The sequence below is a fragment of the Pseudopodoces humilis genome, chromosome 8 (assembly GCF_049639895.1).
Source record: "Pseudopodoces humilis isolate 2021_Gansu_Grassland_sample_001 chromosome 8, ASM4963989v1, whole genome shotgun sequence".
In the NCBI taxonomy this organism is placed as follows: Eukaryota; Metazoa; Chordata; class Aves; order Passeriformes; family Paridae; genus Pseudopodoces; species Pseudopodoces humilis.
Window position 1 is genome coordinate 9608697 of NC_142207.1, and position 23956 is coordinate 9632652.

Sequence of the window (23956 nt, forward strand, 5' to 3'; positions counted from 1 at the left end):
GGAAGAGCTGAAACGGGTTTTGAAAGACCCAGTATACTGAACGAAGATGTCCCTAGCCTTTATGCATCTGCTTTGAGTTAATATTTGTATCCCCTTAGAATACACAAGATTTTTTTTTCCTAAGCTAGGCTTTTCCTAGTACATGTGTTTTAGTAACATAAGGTTGCAATACACTGCTCTCAAGCAGATGTGATTCTGGAGGCTGTCCTGAGGAGTACTGCTCACCTTTGGAGCGAGTCAAAGTCTAAACCAAAGGTATTCTATTGTTTTGGGGGAGACTAAATGCCTTGACTCCCATTAAGATAATTTTAAATCCTGCTGTATGACAGCTGCTTACAACTAAAGTGGCATGTAATATTAAAGATGTTATTACTGAACATGAAAATAGCTAACACTTTTGCAATTCTAATCAACATACTTAATTCATCATCCCAGTGTGGTTCACAACTCTAAAAGACCTTCAAACCAGTGCAGGACTTAAAAACATATACTTAACCTAACTCTATTCCTGTTGAACAGAGCTCAGCATATGCTTAACATTAAGAGCACGTGCTTAATGGGCTCGTGAAACATGTCCTGGTTTATGATTCAGCACAAGAAATTTGCAGCTCTGTTTTCATCTTCCTTACATCCACTATGTGCCCACGGAATTACGACAGGTCAGCAGCAGGAAACGGAGCCCTGGCCTCACCAAGGGGCCCACTGGGCTGAGGGAGCTGAGCACACAGCACCAGCCTGGGACACACCAGTGGGGAACCCTAGTCAGGGTCATCCATTTACAACCAGAGAACAGGTGAAGGAAAACCACCACGGCTAATTACATACCATAGGTATTTAGCATGAAGAAACTATATGCTGGAATAAGACCCCCAGGTGGTTTTATTGCAGATTTACACCACACCCAGCAGGTGTCAATACTCCTGACTGGAGAACACACCACCTGCATGTATTTTTTATTTAATTACAGTGATTTTCAGAAACATGCTCTGCGGTGCTCAAAGCACAGTCATTAATCTTCAGTAATCTCTGAACAATTTCAACTTTTCTGAGCCTGGAGCCCCTCTATAAGGCAGGGACTGTATTGTCTGAATATAGGATTTTATGCAAGGCAGTTACCATGGCAATGTGACAGAGAGGGCAGAACCCAAACAATAATTGAGCATCAAAGAATTCTAAGTGCAGGCAAAATTCAGAGCTAGATTCCATATTAGAGCTATAGGCTGTCCAAACAGCAGATTTAAAAGCTTAGGAAGACTGGATATTATTAGAAGCTCTCTTGGGGATAGCTGTATTCCAGCAATGCATTATCACTGATCTGTTCCCATTATAATCCATCCATTTCATAGAAAACAACATATTTTGTAGGGGAGTGGAAAAGCAATCTAAAGAGGAACAATTGCACATCTCATCTTTGGGTAGAGAAAAGAGAAAGAGGGAGGAGGAAAAAACTGTTATAATCCAAACTGTATTTCAATAGAAAGCCTGGGTGTTGTAAAAATAATAATGGTCTTGGCTAGTCACTTGTTGTGAAATAATGAACCTTGTGCACCTTTATAATATTATTGCAGGCATTGTATAGAGCACCCTAATAAAAATGGATGGCTAACTAAATGAGAAAAGGCTGCAGCATTGTTTTATAAGGCAAGAATCCAGCTCCAGAACACATAAATCGTAAACTCCAAACCAAAGAGTTTATACCAAAAACACAACACAGTTTTATTGTTATTATTACCCTGTTGCTCTTGTATATGCTGCTACAAATGTGTTTTCAAAATAATTAAAATTCAAAAGCCTTAGCAACAGTGCAGACCATAGTTATGTCTCAAGAGTGCTGAGTGCCCCAAGCTGTTACAAACCTTCACCTAAGAAAGGTGCTGGTTTCATGTTCATGTGGATTGGTTTGCCACTTAAAAATAGAAACATACAGATATGGAAGGTAAAAAAAACTAGCAGAAGGCCTGGGACATAGATGATCTTTGTTCTAAATCCATCTCTCTTTCTTGTCCAGAGTTTAACTTGGATGACTCCATTCTCCTATATATCTTCTGAGTCACAGAAACGGGGATGGTGCCAGTCACATTTTCATGAGACCGCATACAAGCTTGCATTTAACTAATGATTATTTTTTGCAAGAAACATGCTGTTTGGATTAGCACATTTCTAGCAAGAGAAAAGCCACCTCAGTGCTGGGGAAGTCACCAGCCTCCTCAACACCACTACTGGCCCCTGAGCCTAAAAGAGGAGTGAAGTCCTCCCCTCCATGACAGTGACATCTGCAGTTATTAGAATGGTCCTGTTTACCTATGGAAAGCCAGCCAAGCTATTTGTATCAGCAGCCTGTTCTTTTTGCTCCTGACTGCTCGTCCAGCTGCAGGCATTAGTGACATACTTTTAATTTTTTTGGCTTCTCATGCGTAACTAGCGGTCCCCATGGAGCAGACCCAGCACAGGCCAGCTTCCCACAGAGCAGGGCTGCGTGGACAGTCTCCAGCTACAGCAGAAGCTTCTCCTGAGGGTCACACATCTATGAGGTTTCTCAGACATGTGGAGCCTCTAGTAATGTGTGTGTCCATAAAAACATGCATTCATACTCCTACATTTCTTATAATTAGAGCAAATTCTTGGTTGGTGTCCCTAGCTTTATGTGGATTTCTACGGAAATGATTTTTGAGATCAAAAGCTTCTGCCAACTTGCTTAAAATTTGTCTAATGGGTACAAAAGTCATCACAGGGCAGAGCACAAAGAGATGTTGAAAACATGAAAGAAAAGGTTGCTTCCTTAGAAAACTAGGTCAAAAAATTTCTCCTATCACAAAGGTAAGGATAAGTCTCTCCAGGATTTCTCTATAAAATTGCCCTTTAATAATTCTATTTTATCTGTATCTGTCAACTAGCCAGGTTTCCATCATTTAATACACCACACGTTTATTTTCTATTGTTCTCCTCTGTTAATAAAAGTATCACATGGCTCAAATCAAATGTCTATCACTATTTCCTCTATTAGCTGAAGTATAAACTCATAAAAAAAAATCAATCTAGCTTAATTTTATTTTCTACAAACAGGTGTTAACTTGCATTACTTACATGAACAGGGCTTAATACATCATTAACTTGTGCTCTTTATTTGTTATTTCATTGTTATTCCTAGAGCCAATATACCAGGTTTGCAATTCAGTGCAAATTAACTACAGTTAACAGTTCAATTAACTACAAATGAGACAGCAGATTTTGAAAACTGCAATGTTTTTATCAGCTGGCAAGTGAGGTGGAATATCTGACATGAATCCTCTTACTGTTTTTAGTTTAGGTTAAATACAATTTCTGCAAGTTTCTCAGAATCTTCTGCATTATTTATATATCATGCAGGAACACAAATACCCATTACTATGTCAGTAGAAACCATACCAGCCTCGCTGCCGTAGCTTAGACATTCTTGTAGCACAAGAGACCCTGCTATGAAACTTGAACAGATTTGGAAAGCAGCTCCCTAATGGACATGTTAATTAACATCCTGTTAATTAACCTGTTATTAACAGGTGTAAACAGGTGTCCTGTTCTTCCTGGACAGGACCAAACCATCCCATATCATTTACAGCTTTAAAAGCAACAGAGATCAAGGATCACCTGCTCCTGAGAGCTGAACTGCACTGGAATGTTAGCCCTGAACCCCAGAGACTGGAGATGACTTGCAGTGGGTATAATCTGAAGTTGCTCTTTGCCAGGATATTAAGTCAGGTGTAGGTGCATGTCTGATTGCTTGCAGGCTGCAGTTGTGCTCCTTTTTCTGGGCCATGCTAGAAAAAAACCTGCACAGCCTCCAGGCTGGAGTACAACCATCAGCATTGCTCAGCATAAATCATGTAGAGCTCTTTTCACAGCTCCAGGATAAGCACCTTCCACTCATATACTACTACAGTTCCTAAAGTGCCAATGAGGCAGGCCAATCTATGGTATGATGGCTTGTTTTATTGTATTAATTTCTGATTCAGTATTATTTGGTTTTACTGTAACCAGTTGTCTGTGCATTTTGATGTTTTAAAGCTGCTTCTTTCCCAATCCACTCCTGGCTGTCTCTGCAGTAATAACAGAATGTGATGTTGGATAGTTTGGCATGTGATTAATAGCTGCTCAGATTGCCTTGGCAGTTTCAGAGTATACTAATTGGGTTAACAAGGTACTAAGTGCTCCAAGGTGTTATGAATGTGTTGTAAAATCAAAAACTCTGCTGTCAAATGCACTCATTACTCACAGTATGTAATTTGCTTGCAAGGAGCCTACTCCAAAAGGCAATATTTCCAGCCATTTCTCTTACTCATCTGTGAAAGACATTAGTACTCCAGCACCAAGAACATCTTTAACTGATGCTTTCTCATTCCTAGAGGGGCAATCACAGCCAACGGGCTCCTTGGTATCTTTGGAGAGTGTCAGATTCCTCCTCAGCTGGCACCAATTGGGTCACACCAGGCCCCTTGCCATAGGCTGCCCTCACCAGTCTCCTCTCAGAAAAGCAAGACCCAATAGGCCACCTGGACACAACCAGTTCCAATGGGGCATAGACCTGATCCCATCAGGACCAAAGTCTGGAACACCCAGCCACTGCCTGGGGCTGTTCCACATGCCTCACTTCTTGTTTTTCCCCATCCCAGCCTCTAGGCTTTATTGCTATTCCCATTCTCCCACTCCCCACCATTTGCACTTTAGGTACCATGCCTCATTCCCACCTCTTACTATCCTGGCACACTGCCTGACAGTGTTTCCTATTTTTACAAAATAACAATCTCAGCAATCAGACCAAAGGGCTTTCACAAGCATCCTGTGCTCTCCAGGTAAGATCAGACCAAACAATGACACTACTGCTCAAGCCTACAGAACAGACAAGACAGTGACAGTATCATTTGTTCCTGTTACCCCTTGTGCTGAAACATACACCAATTTATCCACTGACGTAAGAGACAGGTTCATGTGATTCCTTCTCCTTCTGCTAGTTCTTTCCTACTAAAGGTCACACTTCCCAATTTCATTTTTGTGGAACTGAGCAACTTATTCATTACTGTCATCTCTTCTCTTGTTCCTTTCCCATTCCATTAAAAGCCTCAGCCAACAGTGACGTTCCAGTTGACATTGATTTCTCCTGTATTTGAAGTCAATGTAATAAGATAAACCCTATATCTTTGCCTGATACAACTGGGACATACTAACCTGAACAACTGGGCCAGAACATGGACAGAAATGAAAACTAGATAGTGGGACAAAAACAATTCCTCAACTAACCAGCATCAGTGAACAAAGTTCTTGGCAACACTGAGGTTGGATCTAGATATATGGAAAAGTGAAAGATAGGAAACTTCTTTTTTTTTCTTTAAAAAACTGAAGATGGCATAAACCGCTGCACACCATGCAGCAGGCAGGGGAATAACACATGAATATGAGAAACAGGTAACAGTTGACACCCAGTCAAGAGTTTGTTTGCATAAGAATTAATCACCCAAGAACGCACTTTAGCAGAAGCTGGAAAGGTGTGTACAGAGGATGATTTGTTCCAAGGAAGGGCTGACTTTAAATGGTAGCAGCTCTCCGTGCAGCTGGCACTTTTCAATGGAAGCAGGTGTGACAGCAGGAAGGAAATGTTTAATCTTTGGATTTAAAAACATGACTCTTCCTTGCTTGACTAAAAACAAAGTTGTTGGCTCAAAGCAAATATGAGGTTCATAACATTCTCTTGTTTCAAAGCAATAACCTGCTTGAGAGGGGACACAAATTCAGGCCCCACTAAAGTCAGTTCTTGTGTGCCTAAAAGAGACAGGATTTGGCCTGGAATTGGTTTCCAAAAGTAGAGGTGGGAATGCACAGCTGGGATAGGCAGCTGAATGCAGACAGCTCATATGTGCATTCTAACACAACACTTCTAACAGGAGAGAATTCTGCATTTGCTATATTGCAGTTGAAGAAAAGAGAAACCATCTATTTTTCTGCACCAAAAAAATCACTGGGACCTGTCACACAATGGAAACATGCTGACTCTCAAACAGCTCCTGGAATAATGGCTTGCATTAGCACATTGCACCAGCTCATAATGGTGGGCAAAGCAAAAAATGCAGCATAGCAATCACAACTAAGCACAAAAGGTTCAAATCTGACTGATTTCAAAGGACAGTAACTATATACCCAACATGGAGCTTATATTGTGCTAAATCAAAGCTACCATTCCCTCTCTCTGCCTGCTGCTCATGAAAGAGCTTGGTCACCTACCCTGTGTGGTGAGTCAAGGATGTACAATCCCAGCTGCCTCCAGTGACTTCTTCCCTCCTACTTAGCCACCAGAACCCCTGTAATGCATCACAAGGCTGTGCAGGGGCGATGACTGCAGCTGGGCAATCTAACACTCCTACACTCCTAACCACTTTGGCTCCAGCAATTTAAGAGGAATGCTCACAATTTATTTAGTCATAAAATCCATCTTGTCACAAGAGTTAATAGCCAGATAATGTTATCTATAGCATTCTAAGTATGGTGCCATAAATAAGAAAGCATTTAAATAAAACTTAGCAGCAAACCTTCAAATCCAAAGTTCACTCATTAAAAACCAAACCAGTGTATTAATCTCCATTGCTGCATATTTTAAAGCCATGAAAACCAGATTCTAAAATGGATATGGAATATAAGACAGACCTCCCATGCAATTGAAGTCAGTGCTCTTACAGCTTGTCAGCATATTTGTTAGGACAGGATTTACCATCAAAATAGAACAAACAGCAAGTGAGATGCCTTCTGTTAGTGATGATAATGTGAAAAAGGCAAAACCTCTTCTTAATTCTGCTATCATTCAGGGTTCATTTAAAACTCACTGAACTGCTAATAGCTACCATTATTTTATTTAATTTTCCTCAGTCATACAGATGCTGTCTTGGGAAACTCAGAAACCCTTGCTGTGCCCCATCATGAGTTTATCTTTACAATTAAACTTGCTTCTCTTTGCAAGATTTTCTCCTCTAGAGCACAAAGAAATTTAGCAAGAGAGACACAATCTATTGTGACGAAATTGCAAAGCTAGAAAAGTGTTCTGGCTCTTGCAATGGTATTTTTTATTGTTTCCCATGAGGGGAATTATGTCCATTAAAGGTGATTGCAAATCCCTGTGTACTGGGACATTAGCTTCCCTTATATTTGTTATTGAAATGAAAAGAGACAGCTGAAATATTACAGAGCTGTTTTATAAAGCACTTATCCTATTAAACCATTTAGCCATAGTCTTTACATAGGGATGGGATGCCCAGAAGAATTATTTGGGGAATTAATCAGTTATAACATTAAGAAAAGCAAATGAATGCTTTCATTCATTAGGACCACTTTTAGCAGTTGCTGTATTGCTCCTACCAGGAAAAATTCCAAATTTGTGGATGCAAGTGGTCACCTTTCAGATCTGTACCTGGGGAGCACATCCTGGTTCTCCTGAAATGCAGCAGTGCTGCTCTTTATCTCCCACAGCAAGCAAGGACTGGGAACCAGCCGATGGAAAATAAGTTGTATATTTGTTTAAAAGACATCCGCTTCAGCCCTGCTCTTACTTAACTATCTTTATTCTTTCACCTCCCCCCTCACAGGGAAAGTGGTTCATCCAAAGGCTGGAGGCAAATCCTGCTCCTACTGAAACAAAACCTTGAGCAGCTGATGGACTCCTGAAAGGCTAGATGTGATGTGCAGCTATGAGAGGCTCAGAGACAGATATTCACCTGGTGAACAGTGAGCTGCTTTCCTTGACTTGAAATAAAACTGATTTATTTCTGTTTCCTTTGCATTTCTTCAAAAGACTTAACCTTTTGTGCCTTGCATCTCTGACCTTAGCAGCTGCCTAACCCAGTACAACAGCGCTCACCATTCCTTTTCTTGCTCTTTGCAGTGCCACAAACTAATTGCACTTCAGCCTCAACTTTTTTTTTTTTTTGTGTGTGTGTGTGGAAACAAGCAGCCAAGTGCTCTTAAATAACACATGGGCATCACACAAAGAAGTCATAAGGCAGGAACTTTATGAGCCTGAGAAAGGGTTGATTTTTAAAGTCCTTTCTCAGTCCTCAAATTTCTCTCCCAGGAAGTCTGAAGGACAGAGGTTTCATAAAGGCAAAAGGTACCAAAGGTTCAGTTGCTGGGGAGGGCAGTAGAACTTCAGAGCTGGAGGGAGTTTCTGCAAAATAACTGCACTGAGGCCAGGACCCAAGAAAGAACGTGAAACCTCAGAGTTTTCAAAAGATAACCTGCAAAAACAATCCCTGGAGGTATGGTTTACACCTCTGTCATATCTGAGAGGCAGAGGGATGGGGATGCTGCCATAGCCTGCTCAGCCATTGCAACAAAAGCCAGGTCATTCAAGAACCTCAGTCCTCAGGCTGTCCCTGCAGTCACAGCTGTTTAAGCCAGTACAAAGCTGGGCAAGGCTGTATCTGCTGCTGGGGAGGTTCAGGGGCAGGGGGCCATCAGCCTCCCAAGTGCCCCAGCTCACACTGGAAGCCTGCACAGCAGAGGACTGGCCAGGATGTGCCCAGGATGTGCAGGCAAAGACCAGACAGCTGAATGCCATTTTGCCCTTTTTATAGGTAGCGATGGATAGAGAACACAGCCTTTACCTTTCTAAGGACAATCAGTTAAATTCATACAAAAATCACTCTCACTGCATTATCTGCAGCAAGCCAGAAAGCTGAAGTTTCTCTGTGTGTGTTTCAACTTCCTTTCTTTTCTCTATATAAATGTCACACTTCTAACTGATGGCTTAACAACGACTCGAGTTTTAAAGGAAAATCATGTGGCTTGGCTAAGTGTTCCTTCCGCTGGGTAGACCCCTGCTGTCCTTTCCTATTGACTGCTCAGGATCATACAGTAAATATCAACACTAAAGAACTTCTAGTAATAATGACAACTGAGGCCCAGGACCTGTGGGGCACAGCTGGATTCTACCCTCAATTCTTCCTGCAAGCTGAGAAAGATCAGCAGCTCGAGAGATGGTGCCCTAAAGATGTAACAACAAACCCAGCTGACTCCTTTGAAATAAATAATCAGCAATCAACACACAGCTTTTCTCCATGCCAGTGGAAAACACCCATGTGTGGTCCAGCCTTGTGCTTTCAATAATTGTTTATTTGCAACTATGGTCAGGAAGTGATGGTGTGGTGTCAGGAAAAATTAACCCAGGCAGAAAACAGGTTGTAGAGATGTGCCACGTTTCACACTCCTCTGTTTCTTGCCTGCACACGTTTGAGGAAGGAGAGTTTGATTTGGATTGTTGGTGGATTTTAAATTAGTGCAAGACACAAACAAAAAAATAAAGTTGATCTGTACAGCAGCAGCACTTGGATCCTGGACATGGAGGGTTGGGGGAAGTTTTGGATGCCTCTCTCCCTTCTCTTAGCTGCCAGTAGCAAGGCATGCATGTGGTTCACAAGGTGGGGAGAATGCCGAATCCAAGGCAGGGAGGTGCCTCCTGGAGCATCCTAACACTAAGTTTTCATCTCACTTAAACTTTTCTTCATTTCTAGACAGTTATTCTGTGTTATCCCTATGTGCTCTTTATACCTGGAACCATGCTGTTCCAAGGTTTTCTAAGTTTCTTGAACAAACCTGGCATCTCTAGTAAACATTAACCACACACAAATGATGAATTCTAAAAGGAAAAAAAACTAAAAAAAACTTAGCCAAAAAGAAAATATATTGTTCCTCCAGAGGGATATATTTTATATTGTACATCCAAATTAAACAAACACACTGTAATCACCAGAATGAAACCCAAGAAACAACTCAAAACAACAGCACAGGAAAAATAAACATGAACTCAAGTTCTTTGAAGAACAGGAGGAGAATGATCAGATTTAGGTGAGGAACAACTTCTTGCTTAATGACAACACTGAAAGTAGAACTTGAGATGAAATTTTAAAAAAATAACAAAAATACCCTTTTTAAAAACAAGTTCTGAATACTGTTTGCTCCTTTCTTTCTAAGCCAAGTAGTTTGAATGATCTAGTGGCCCAAGAATGGATACAGAGAGAACCCCAGAACACTGATGGACAATTCCTATTCTATTTATGTCTTCATTTGGAGGGGACCCCATAATCTATCCACTTTTAATTAACTATTTTGTCCCTTTAATCAACAGACTAATTTGGAGCACCAGCCCAAGGCTGAGGCAGGAGTGTCCATTTTTTGTTCTGAGCAGGCTGGTTTCCAAAGTGGTGTCAGATTTTTGGGAAGGTCTGGGCAGGTGCTGTGTACTCCTGTCAGAGGTGATGGCAAGGGTCAGTCAGTAGCAGCCCGAGGTGAGGAATCACCTCAGCAGTGTCACTCAGGACTGAAATCCTCTGCTGTGCATCAGGTGTAAGGACAAAGGTGAAAAGGAGTCATTCACGAAGAGAAAGGGAAGGAACACTATATTAGTTTTGATAAGCAGTAATGAGGAAATGGCCTTTAATGACTTACAGTTCAGCTTGCACTCACATTAGCAGATATAGAGGAGGAAGGAACTCAATCACTTGATCTCTTCAAATACATATGTTTTTGTCTAACCACTTTTGCTGGAAAAAAATACTAATTTTGACTAACATGAATCAATTTGAACTGTTTCCCAATCAGTAAAAGACCAGTTCAGAGATAGATAGAAACTCCTCTCCCACCTGAAGTCCAACTCATTTTCCAATGAAAGGTAGATGGCAACAAATCTTTGACCTTTGATTCTTTGAAAATCACAGCACATTTATAAAAGTGCAACAACAAGCACTTTTCAGCTTCTGCAGAGCTGAAAAACAATATCCTTTAATTCTTCTGTGCAAATCAATAATTTATCTTAATCCTTCTATTTTAAAATCACTGGGGTTGGTCATGTCTTTGAAATAAAGACAGGGATTTATTTTACTGCACTTCCTTACTTCTTAGTCTGTTTTGATTGCATCAAAGTCATCCACTTAAACACCCCCCTAACTTAAACATCCTCTTTCTTCACAGCAGGCATCAAAATATCCTTTTCTGTTTGCTTAGTAATATAGATTTATTGATTTGGAGCTTATTTCCTGTCATGTAAGACCATAGTGCTGTCCACTGCTGAGTTTCCAGACATCTTTTAAAGGGCAGCACTCTCCACCTTACTCTGTACATTTTAAAATTATAGCCATTCTGCCTAAGCAGGATCACATGTGCTTCAGAAGTGTCTTGTGATTGAGAGATAGGACATTTGCAGTGGATTTAGGGTACTCATCATATGAACTAAGATAATATGATTATACAAACTCTGACTGTGTGCCTTGCACCTCTCTCTGGGGAATGTGCCCATCAGCACATCAGTATAGAATCTGATTTTCAAACTGCTTGCAGGAATAGAAAGGAGAGATCAAGTGGGTTACCACAGAAATTACATTTAAATGCCCTCAACAGGAATGTGCTGATATTTGTATCTACCATATTCTCAGGGGATCTTCAGTTTGAAGGAGTTCCATACACTTGTTGATTCCATACACTTACTGATTTACTTATTTTCCACCAAAGGATGCATTTAGATTAGATTTAAAATATCTAAGAATAAGACTGAAAACATACTGAATGCTGATCCTTTTGTCCTAAATGAAAAAGCATAATTTATTGAAGTCAATAGCAAATGTTCTTTATGAAATGGATAGCAATAAAAATGAAAATTTACAAAACAAGGCACTTCATAAAAGAAGTGGAGCATATTCTACCTGCCCTGGATGTAACCGCTAGTTCTTCATGGAGGAAAATGCTGAAAAGATACCTTTGAAGAACTTGCAAGATCACCCAACTGAATCTGGATTCATATTTGTGGTTATTTATAGCTACAAAAAAACAACCAAACTTTGGAGAGGTGTTAAGAAAATATCTGCTGCTTCTTGAACTGGCCTGGAAATAAACTTGTGGGTGCTGAGCAGTGACCCTGCACTGACCACCACAGGAATGGCTTTCCTTTGGGGAAAGAATTGTGTCCAAGAATTTTGAGAGCTGAGGTCCCACTAAAGTTCAATAGCACTTTCAGAAATCCCAGCTGAGATATTTAAGATGTACGCAGATTTAATGTCTGCCTTTTTATAAAGCTTTTTCCTGGAAATATTACCCAATGAACAACATGATTTCTATTTCCATGTGCACTGCAGATGCTTTGGCTTTGCTGCATTTTCACAGTGTGAAACATTCAAATCTCTGGGGAATTTCTTGGTAAAATTCAACTACTAGATAAATAAAAAAGGGACCTTTGGGGAAACTCATCCATTGTCATCACCTCCTTGGTAGGTGTGTGGGAAATTGTCCCACCATAAAGTACAAGAAAAAATGAATAAAGCTCCACTACATAATTAGGACTTTCTCTAAGGTCCCCTGCATAATTACTATGAAGTTTGCAAGTGCTGCCAACAAGTGTTATATATTAAAAGCAGCTGATCATATTTTACTTTGTTTTTGGAAAGAACCATTTCCGAGAAGGTTCTGTGAAACAAGATAGCCTGTGCCTGCTGCTGCCTCCACCCACAGCTGCAGCAAAAACTGGCTGGCAACAGAAAGAAAATGTCCTTACTGTTGGTAGCACTTGCACCCTTGACAGATCTCTTCTCAGAGGTAAATCTCCTGATCACCTACCAGTTACACTTAGAAATGGGTGCCAGAAAAGACAGGTACCCTGTAATTCAAGCCAGGATTAAACCAAATCAAGGTTGGTAAGAGTTACTTTTTTGATTGTTTTGAAATCTAGTTCCAATCCAGGAAAGACCAAAGTCCATTTTTTCCAAAGTTCACAGAGAAAAATCGCACCAAAGGCCCCAGGATTGTCCTGGGAGATTTGTGCTGTAGGCAGAGCCAGTATTAATACCTGAGCTGGAGATTCTTTGCTACATGCATTATAAATCACTAAGAAAAGAGCTGTAAAATGACTCTGCCTGTGGATGGCAGGTGGGTAAATTCCTGTACAGCTACAAGCCAAAGTGACTGGTGTACAGACACATAAAGACACTGTGAGACCTATCAGCCAAGTCCCCAAAGCAGAGATTAAGCATTAAGCATGGTACAGCATAGGCCCAACACAGAGCGAAGAATGGTTGTAATTATTGGATCCCCTCTGAGGTTCAGAGTTTTCTGTGAGTGCCCATGAAAGTTTGCACAATTTAAAGTACATATAACACTTCAGTCCAGATTTCCTTCATTCGGAAATCTAAAAACGTAATTTATACCTTGACTGTTTGAGTGTGTTATATTTCACTCCAAGAGCCTCAAGTTAATTTTCCAAAAGACTGAAAAATATCAAATTTAGACAGACAAGCAGACCTCTGCAAATCAAAAGCTGGAACATTTCAGGATGTTGGCACTGCTGCATTCCTGATAAGGAATACAGGAAGCAAAGGCAAAGTCCTTACTTATACTTAGGAAAGAGAGAAAAAAAGAAAAGTGCTGCAGCAATATTACTGAACATCAACGATTAGAAAGGCAAGTTCATGCCAAATCAGGCATTGCCAGCAGAGATAAACCAGTCTCATTTTATCAGCTCCAAATGTCACTTCAATGACTTCAGTTTCAGGCAACCATTCACAATGAAAAAAAAGATACATACATTTGTATATTTTTCTCAGGGAAGAGCTGAATTTGCAGGGGTCCTAACCAAGATTTAGAGCCAGAACTGAGAGGCAGCCTCCCAAAGCCTAAGGAAATTTTAAGAAACTATCATTAGAGAGACAGAGGGATGTCTCAGCTCCTGGATGAACAGTTTATTTCCTTGGTAAGATAAACATTTTGCTACTACATGACAGTATCTTCAAAAGAGTTACCTACCTACAGCTAGTGAGTCCTCAAGAAGGCTAATTAAAGTGCCAAAATGTTTTATATCAGGTTTTCCTTTGATTGTTATTGTGTTTTTTCCACAGGTGAGGGCAGTAGGAACTCGGTGTGAGAACTGCTCTAATGCTAGGCAGCGTTCAAGTAATATAAATACATCCTCTGGGGCCATAATTCACTCCTCTTTATCATATCTTCATAGTAAAAATTCACTTAACAGTCAGCATTCATTTTCTGTTACATAAATTTAGTTTTACTTGTGGTCCCGTAACTCATCAGTCCTTGCAAGGAAGCGGCACTCCAGACAGTACACTGAATTCTGGCACATAACTTGCTCGGACAGTGGCAGAATAACCACAACAGTAATAAACAAATGAGATCAAATTAATCCCTTCCTTTGCCCCTTAGAAACTCATAGTTGTTTAATTTAATCCAATTTACTGAGAGTAAAATTTCTTGGTTGAAGGAAGAAACCTCTTCACATCAATTCAGATAAATTGCTGGCACCTATCACAGTGCTCCAGAAAACAGGAAGACTTCTAAATACTCCTGATTCTGTATTTAAGTGCTCCCTGCTCCACCACCCACTCTGTATTCCCATGATCCTGCTCTCCCTGGGCTCTGCCATAAAGTTTCCATTGCACCTTCCAGCTTCTTTCCCACCAGCTGCAATACATAGCACCCACTAACCACTGGCAGAGAGACTTTTCCACTGACAGGTGCTTGCTGCTCACGTCAGTCCCACAGCTCAGGGTCTGCACAGACTCCAGTCCATGGTGACACATGTTGTGGCCATACACAAGCACTGCTGGGGATCAACACCCCCTGTCCCTTGATATTCCCCAGAACCGCAGTAGAAATGTGTCTCTTGCACGCGACTCAAGACAGAACTCACCAGCAGTGAGTGAGCACGTCCTGCTACAGCAACATCACAGGGAGAAAGCTGTTTTACCTTGATTAGAAGCTACTCAAAGAAAGAGAATTTGCCCCTAAGTGATGTGTTCCAACAAGCCTTAATTCTAAAATCTCCCCTCTTGTACAAATTACCTTCAATTAGAAGAATGATTATTCCCAGATTTTATATAATACCACCAATTGGGAAGAGGTCAAGGTCTCAGTCTCATGACTGAAAGGTGAGCTGAGTCTAGTATCTAATGGAAAAGATAAAAGTGTATAATGTAGATTTATTTTTAGAGAGTAAAACATTTTCAGTTCACATTTCAGAGCCTTTTTCCACATCCAAAAACAACAGAAGGAAATGAGACCTGCTCTCCCCAGTAGTCTGCAAAAGCCAACAAAAAGGAGGCCATTGGAAACTGGAGCAGTATCGCCAGAAACAGCTGTTTCACAAGCCAACAGCTCAATGGGCTTAACAAATGAGAATGCCCTGCATATAACATTTCCTTTATGTCATTCCCCACTGCTTTGAATCCAAATATAAAGACTGAAATCCTGTCTGCTGCGAATAGGGCAAGGATTTCTCTCTAAGGAGAGGACTTTAGATAGCATACTGAAGAGGGCTTACTGTATAGAACAAAAGCTGTCTCCTTTGCCTTTTGGAAAGGATGAAGAAATTTTGTGTAGTTGGTTACCTGGGACCTGACCTGGATCCTCAATGGGAATTACAATTCCTGTAATAGTATTCATTATCTATTGATTCTTTAGCACTGGGTCTGGGTCATCAACCCATTTTCCCCCCCTGTATAAAACTTACACAATCCAAATGACAATCCAAAGAATTCTTTTCCTGTGTATGAAATATTTTGGATTATAGATTGCATATGGAAGTAGTCATGGATTGCAAATGGAAAAAGAAACATTTTATATATTCTCTCTTTCTTTTACAAAGGTGCAGACCTACAGATCTTGCTTGAAGTCTGTGTTTCTACCATATAGTATGTAATGAAAATTAAATGTTTGAGCCTGGAGATAATTGCTTTACATACTTTTGAGATAGAAAAGCTCAAGTAAAGTAAAGATATTAAATACTCATATCCAGATTTAAGAAGCTACTTAATCAGGTATTTAATTTAAACAGACCCAGACACTATTATTTTTTTTTTTTTTAATCTGGAGAGTCTTATATAATCACCTGACCACTGACTGCAGTCAGGAAAGTCTGCATACTTAAAGGCTTAATAACACTTCTGGAGTTAGGCACATAACTCAGAATACTTTCAAAGCAGAGTCTGCTACCATAAGGGCTACAAAAACAGGCATCTATCATATGTTGGGACAATGGAGGATAATGCTGTAATTAATGTACAAATGTAATGTAGGTAAGAATTTGTTTCTCCCCCTGAAAATTCCTCAACCAAACAAGGGGAATAAAGGAAAGGGTAATGTGCCATCAAATGTACTTTGTGATGGTGTCCAACACGTGAGTGACAGAGCAGAACCAGGACTCAGCCCCCAGCCCAAGTGCTCTACCCTCTGCACCAAAGGATCCCCCTGATAAATGTCTTGAGAGAAAACAAATCCTTGCTGAATTTACAGTACAGTTATTTCACTCCCACTTAACAATAAAAAACCTTTTTGTCTTTTAGGAGCTTGAAATACAAAAGTAAAGCTTAGCTCCAGGGCTGTGCCATGGTGAGAGAAAACAGAAATTGCTACTTACAACTCAGGAGGAGTTGACTCACAAATAAGTTGAAAGAAATACATATGACTTGAGGCATGAGGAGTGTTGTTAAGCAGAACTGCTACTTGAAATTGAGAATCTTTGAGAAGTTGTGATTTTCTTTGTCTAAAATGTTGTTTGACATTCTTGTCTGAACATTCAACTAATGTGTTAGGCAACCCTCAGGCACAATAGCAAGGTTTAGGGAAAGGACAAAGTGTGTCAGCTAAATCTTTGAATTCTTTTGGCTTCAGAGAGTAATAGCAACTCTTACACATTACTTGAGAATTGCTTCTGGCATGGAGTTAATACATAGATGGTCCCAAGGCAGGATTAATCTGCTGCCATCCTGGCACGCTGCTGGCACTGCAAAGCTCTTGGCGTGGGTTTGCAGATGATTCTGCTGTGAACAGCGAGAGTTTCTAAAGGTAGGAACTCTTTCCATTGGCTCCTCTGGATGGAGATCTCACTGGGGCACATAGAGAAGTCACCCACGGAGGCTGCGGCCCCAAAAAGCCCCTAGTCTTGAATCTGACCTCATGGGAATAAGTCTGCTGACTATACTGGAGTGAAATAGGCAGGGAAACCACTGATGGTTGAACCCTGTACCCACAGGAGCTGCTGTCAGCCCCACAGGAGTTAACTATTGCCTGTATGCTACAGTGTGTGCCAAGAACTGTCAACTCTGCCAAGAAAACCTACCTAGAGAGCATGATGTGGTCCTGTCTTCCAGTGCTGATAACTAGCAGCAGTCCATGTGAGAATATAAAACCTCCCAGTCCAATCACATTTCATTCAGACCCTCCTAGAAGAATAACTCAACTACACACTGAAGGAAAAAATCCCATGTGGTAAAATGTCACCATTAGGAGTCCTTTCAAAGCTTTGGATCTGCTGACAAGCCAGTCCCTGCACAGCAGGTGCCAACATGTGCTGAGGGCTTCGTGCCAGCAGGTGAGTCTGATGTCTGAGTGAACACTGAACACAGGTGTGACTCTGCCAATTCAGCAGGAGGTAAGGCAGCTCAGCTTCATCTGCCACTAATTTGGGTAACGTTGTGCAGAAAAAATGAGAGAGCTATAAAGAGATGCAGGGAGTTCATTCTCCTTGGAGCAAAGACATGATAATGCAGCACTCTAGGAGCTGAATTCTCCACAGTATTCTGGCATTAGCATCAGTGACAATAAGGAAACTGTTCAGCAGGAACTGCCCCTCTAGTTAAGGATGATACACTGCTACCTCAGATTCAACAAAGCATGTACAAGCAGCCTTCAGACTTAGCTGTGTGCTCAAATTTGTTTCTATTCATTAAATGTATAACAGGACACAAAACCACACAGTCTTAAGTCAGCAAGTGAACCTATCCACCTCAAAAAAAAAGCATGACACAACCCTTTCCCCAGTGATAACAACTTTTCCCCTGTACAATCTTAACTCACTTCATCTCATACACATTTGCTGTTCAGTTCAAACAAGATTCTGGACAGAAATTCCTGTAAATGTTTCTAGTCTTGCATCCTTAAACCAACTCCTGCCACAATGGGCTGTCTTTCAGGGTACACAGCCTGTGTTGGCACCATAACCCTTATATGCAGCTGCAGCATGCAACATGGAGCATCTTACCCAGACGTGGCCAGAATTCATGCAACCGAGACAACGGGCTGGGGGCAAACGAGCAAAGCTTAGGCGACTGCTTAAAATTATGTATCAGCTCAAGTACTGCACTAAGTCAGGGCCTCTTAGCAGGAATGATAAATGTGAAAAACACAGAAAGTAAGACAAGTCCATGTGGATTGAAGACTTCTCAGACACTGGGCAAAGTATTTGCATACATTGCAGTGGCCTTTGGATTGTGAGGCTTAATACTTTTCTAATGCATATTATTGGACAAAAACATAAAATCATGGGGACATGCATTTAAGATAAATACAACAGATTGTCTTATGAAGGTAATTTATTTGCAATTAACTTATATTTCTGAGTCCAGCTTTCAAAACAGTGTCTGCACTGAACCTTACCTGTGAACTTTACAACCAAAGCTCAGACTCTGATTTTGTGAAGACACCCTTCTACCTTGTCAAAGTGGCTGCATAATTAAAGCCCTGACAAACAGATAAATCCATAAAGGCACGGGAGAATTCAGATTTCTTCAAGTTACATGTGATTTCAAAACAACACATGAAGAGAATATGGGCATTCTCTCAGGGGCTATGACAAGTGCCATCAGTGTACCTACAGTAATTATTAACTGCCCATTTTCTCCTACAATCAACTGCTAATTCAGTGGAAGAGCACAGCTGGAGATAACAGGGTGACAAATTCAAGTGAGTCATCCTGGTGGAGCTTGGGATCTGGACTCAGATTGTCTGACAAGTAAAATGACAAGTACATACATGCTGACAGTGTGCAGCATTCCAACAGAATCTAGCATGTCTCAGGGCCATCCATATGCTCCAGCATATGTCTGTGAGGAGAGGGGTCCAGAATATCACAGTCTCTGGAAATGGTAGGTCTCCCAGGCTCTCAAGATACCAGCCAGGATCCCAATGTTGCTGCGTTAATTGGTGTGTAAGTACCTGCATTCCCTCCAACAAACGTCTGGTTTCAGCTCAGAGGGAAACATGTATCATAGCCAGCTGTTTGCTTGTTTAGAAGCTGGATCTCACAGGACAAGATTTACTAGGCAAGAAAAGGTTGCTCTGGGCTGTTTCTTCAGAGCCAGTTGAACCTCTGTGTATTACCCACAAAAAGCAGCAGTAAGAGAGGTGTTACCGTGTAGAAGAGCAGTACTGACGAGCACACAGAAACAGACTGGGTTTTAATAACCTAGCAAAGGGGAATACAAGTTTCAGTTCACTCAGTAGAAGACAGGTTGCCTTTTTTTGCCTTCTCTTCTGCTTTCCATGTACATTTTTCTGAGGGCAATTACCTGCCATGTATTTTCACATTTCAGTCCTACCTTATCACTGTCCACTGTGTTCTGTGATGTCCTGGAGGCAATGGAAATGGTGTCAGGTTGACTGCTGCCATCCCCTTGGCTGTCTGCATCATCTATTCCATCTCTGCAAGAGAGGCGATTGGGAAACAGTGATATTTCTTAACACAGCACCAGTGAGCACAACCTTACAGGTGGAGCTGAGAAGAGCTGAGTCAACAGGACAGAGCTGGATTGTGATAAAATTACCCCACTGAGGCAGCCCATGATGCTATAGAGCTCTTGGAATTTAGAATGATGTCACCCTCAGCCATGGGGTTTGGATTTGCACAATAACCCTAACATTTGTTTGCATTTCTTCAGGAATTTAATACTAAGTCATAAAGATGATATCCAAACATAGATAAAGACAGTATAGTGCTCTACCTATTTACCTCACTGAGGCTGCTAACACAGGGTATTTTCTTCCCTTTGGCTGTACAGATAAAATAATCATAAATGTTTATTGGTCCTTCAAATTGAATACTTAAATAATATAAAATATATACTTAAGGACAAAGAAAAAATATGTCTGCATTCTGTACAAGAAAACTTTTATATTGGAACATGTTCTTAGAGGAAATGTCTGGGATCTCTGCTTTGCTACAGGTCTCCTGGGTAACCTGATTATTTATGCTTTGGATATCTCTATAACACAGCCTGAAGTAAAAGAGGGATAAAATCTGATGAGGAAATGAGGATGCTGAAATTACAGGTGGCTTTTGGGAATGCCACAACAGAAAAAGAACAAATTGTTATCTATAATTTCTATTTAATCCAGGATTGAACAAGTTGAGAAAAAAAATTGAATATTACATGACGGGCTGAAACAAGTCTGTATTTGATGATGAAATACAGATTATTTCTCTATCTATTCTTCAATATATTGTAAGGATCAACTATGATTTTGATTGCCAAACAATTAAACATGCCAAACAAGGAAAAAAAATCTGGTTTTACTCAAATGTGAAGAAGAAAAATCTACTTTAGGAAAGAACTATGACCCTAGACTCTGAAGAATTTTTACTGTTTCTCTCTATACTTTAGAGCATAAAATGAAAGATCTTTGTACGTCTATCATAAAAAAGGATTTCTAGCTACTTTTGCCAAGACAACATAAAAAAGGCAAAGACAATAAAAAGTGTTTTGACTACAGTAAAAACCAGTAAAAAGTCCACAGACACCACACTGCTGTGGGTTGAGAAAACATGAGTGATTTCATGTTGTGGGGAATGACTAAAGTTACCTTCTACTGTTGTTTCGCTGCTTTGCAGGTGTCTTGGGGAGCTGAATTGGCTCTTTCAGAGCTCCTTTCAGATGAATGATCCTTTCCTGAATAACTTCCCGGATATTTTTGATCCATTCCTGTTTTGTTTCAATACTGGATGCCTAAAGTTTCACAAGGCAGAAAGACAGAGACTTTATCATGTTCTCACCTCCTGCGTGAAGGAGTCAGGGTCAGCTGATGAATGTCATGAGTAACTTTGTCCTCTCTGCTGCATTGTCACAGCTGCTGGAGTACCTGGTAACCCCAGGGAACTGAGAGCATTCTGACCAGACCTACTTGGCAAGCAACAGCAAAGCAGCTAAGCTCTGGATAAATACATTTAATGCTAGCAATACAGCATGCTCTGCAGAGGGGAAACAGGTTATCAGTGCACAGCTGGGATTTCCTTAGACAAAACAATTATAACATGGATTCCTCAGCAGAGTCACTTGACAGAACAGGCTGTCAGCTCTGGAGGTCTGTGGAAGAGGTTGGGTATTGATGAAGCCTGGTGGCAAAGGACTGAGATAATTACACCTCCCAGCCAAACACCCTGAGACCTGTCCTGTGTGAGTGTGCAACTGCTCAACCCAGGCTGCAAGAGGAGATGCAATTCCAGCAAGGCTGCACAGCTGTGCCAGTTGCTACTGACTCCTTAGAGCTCAGCTGCTCCTGATGCAGGCATGACCCCACAGGCAGATATGGAAGCCATGGGAATATGACAAGGGAAGAAACTGACCTTTCATTCAAGGCTCCCAAGGCCTGAACTAGAAGTGCTAAAGGCAAAGAAAACAAACAGAAAAAACTCACTTTCAGCACTGTTTTATTGTCTGAGGATGGTGTTCGTCCAGACCACAAAGCAAATTTGCAGGGATCTCCTTCAACATGTTCAGTCACTCCCAGTTCTGAGGTCTAGTGTGGAGGAGAAATGATGAAAGATTTCATATATATGAAGCTTCACGAGTCCAGAAAACTTTGGACTTGTAGGAAGAAGTGGGGAGGCTGGGATGGGTAGGGGAATGGGATCTTATCTCCGTTTGCTACACACAGATAAAAGAAACAGAAAAGCTCTGGGGTGGCAGGGAAGCGAACGGCTGGAGTGATCCTGCTCTCATTTCCCCCCACCCTTCACATCTCACTACCTTAAACCTCTGTAGACTCACTGCAGGCTGACTTCCAGGTGAGTCCTGCAGGACTCAGGGCCAGCCCTTCCAGGGGCACAAGTATCCCCAACCCAGCAGGGGACATGTGAGCCTCCAAAATGCAACTTCTACCTACAAAAAACACAACACCCAGAATATTTGCTTTGCAGCCACACCTACCAGTAACTTGTTCTTGTAAACATATTTTGTGTGTCCTGAAGAATCTTTGATCTCTTTGCTAAACACCAAAGAGATTTCAAAGAGAAACAAATGCCTCTCACGGCCTTTCCGAATGAGAGACTTGGGATCCCACACTTGGAAGGAATCCTGAAGAATCAGCTCTCCCTGGACGTCCAGGTTCTCATCAAACCCTAAAACCACAAAATACAATCACTTGTATTTATTCTTGGGACAAGCAATTCACAGAAACACCAAAGCAGTGAAGACTTGAAATAAAAGAGTCTTTCTCTTCTTTTTTTTTGTTTTTCCAGATTCTGAAAGGACAATAAAGGCTATCTATTGCCCCAGCGATAATATTTTAATTTCTCCTTTCTTTTTCTACTGCAGCATTGCAATTAATTCATTGAAGGTCAAATATGTCATATGTGCTAAATGAGGCTGCTGCTGAAGTATTGTAATAATTTCTCAAAAATAATATTATGAAGGTTTCAGTGGTGGTTACTGTACACAGAACTGCATTGAAAGAAATCCTTTGCACTTCATTACAAATTCAGTTCGCTCTCCTGCAGTTTTAATCACCTGGGCTTATTGTGCTGCCTGGCTACTGGCACAGTTCCTTTTTTCATTTGTTTTAGTATTCTACTTGTTTCTTGGTTTTCCTCAAGTCAGGCTGGAAATTCTCTTCCCAGACCGAGAAAATGTGTGAGACACAATAAAGCATCTCAGTCCAGAATAAAATTTTTACATTTCAGAAATACTCCGCACAATAATAAGACAATAAAAGACTTCACTTTGTGCCAATCAAACTTTTTTCCTGCAGTTCTAAAATTTTTTTTAATGCTGCTTCTTAAATCGCTGGCATAACCATGCTAACATTTTGAAACACAAGCTGTTTTGACTCACAAAACCAGAACTTTTGAAACGTTGAAACAGTATTATGAAATGTTTTCATCCAATAATTTTTACAGCTGTCAGCAGCTAAACTGATACTGTTTCAGGAGGGGATTTTTTTCATTTAATGGAGAAGGAATGTTTTAGCTAAATATATATATATACACACACATACATCACAGATGTATATATACACACACACAGAAGATACAGATAAACGCCTCCCCTTCTCCCCTCCCCACCAAACTTCCTAGCCTCTTTATTCTTTCAAGACTTTTGGAAAAATATCAGAAAGGAGCCAGGAGGTACCTAAAAATTATGATGAAACAACAGTATTGCTACAGTCAACCTATAGTAACTTCTACCACAAGTTACTAACAAACATTTCTCAGCAGGTCCCTCCCCTCCCTGGCCCCTGCCCACCTTCCAGCATGCTGACGTGCATCGCATCGTTGGCCTTCTTTGGGACACTGAGCATCACTTCCAGACCATCCTTCAGTTCCCCTTTACCCTCCTCACAGCAGGTCAGTAGTTCCTAAGAAGCAATGCAGACACCCATAAACAAACTGATCCACGTGCTGCCCTCGCACCCATCTGTGCCACTTGGTCCCTGCAAGCTGCTTCAGAGACAGGAGAAAGCTCAACTGCAGCAAACCCCACTGTGGATGCTCACAAATCAAAGTGGGGGGTCAGATGGGAACAACTATAACACGAGACAAAACCAGGTGCTCTCAAGGGAGACTGTGCCCTTGGAAGATTTCTGGGCACTTACAGGTCATGAAGCAGCTCCCTTAAGCAAAAGTAACTCATTACACCTGTGAACTACTCTGCATGAGCTGATCTGTGCAGCTCACTGAGCTACCTTCAGTAGGAGTTGGTATTTTGTGATCCTCTGAACAGGCTTGATTAAATAAGAAGAGATGGAGTTGGCCAGCCCATGTCTTTGTTGAATTTCCTAGAAGGGATAAAAACAGCAGTCAGTCATGGAAAAGTATTAACCCCCAGCCAGACAGAACCACCCAAAACTAATTTTAGCTCTGGATCCCTGCATTCTATGTTTAGTTTTTTAACTCTCTTTAAGC

General features: G+C 41.0%; 1 protein-coding gene across 11 annotated transcripts in view; it reads right to left on the minus strand.

The window, feature by feature from the left end:
• The window catches only part of KALRN (kalirin RhoGEF kinase), a 474021-nt gene that overhangs the window by 110134 nt on the left and 339931 nt on the right, over nucleotides 1–23956 (minus strand). For all 11 annotated transcript variants that reach the window (XM_088058776.1, XM_088058771.1, XM_088058767.1 and 8 more), the window contains 6 exons: nucleotides 23737–23829; nucleotides 23298–23409; nucleotides 21984–22174; nucleotides 21472–21573; nucleotides 20641–20783; nucleotides 19380–19482 (listed from right to left, as the gene is read on the minus strand). In XM_088058776.1, the coding sequence (XP_087914902.1) occupies nucleotides 19380–19482; nucleotides 20641–20783; nucleotides 21472–21573; nucleotides 21984–22174; nucleotides 23298–23409; nucleotides 23737–23829 (744 nt within the window). The remainder of the gene's footprint in view (nucleotides 1–19379; nucleotides 19483–20640; nucleotides 20784–21471; nucleotides 21574–21983; nucleotides 22175–23297; nucleotides 23410–23736; nucleotides 23830–23956) is intronic.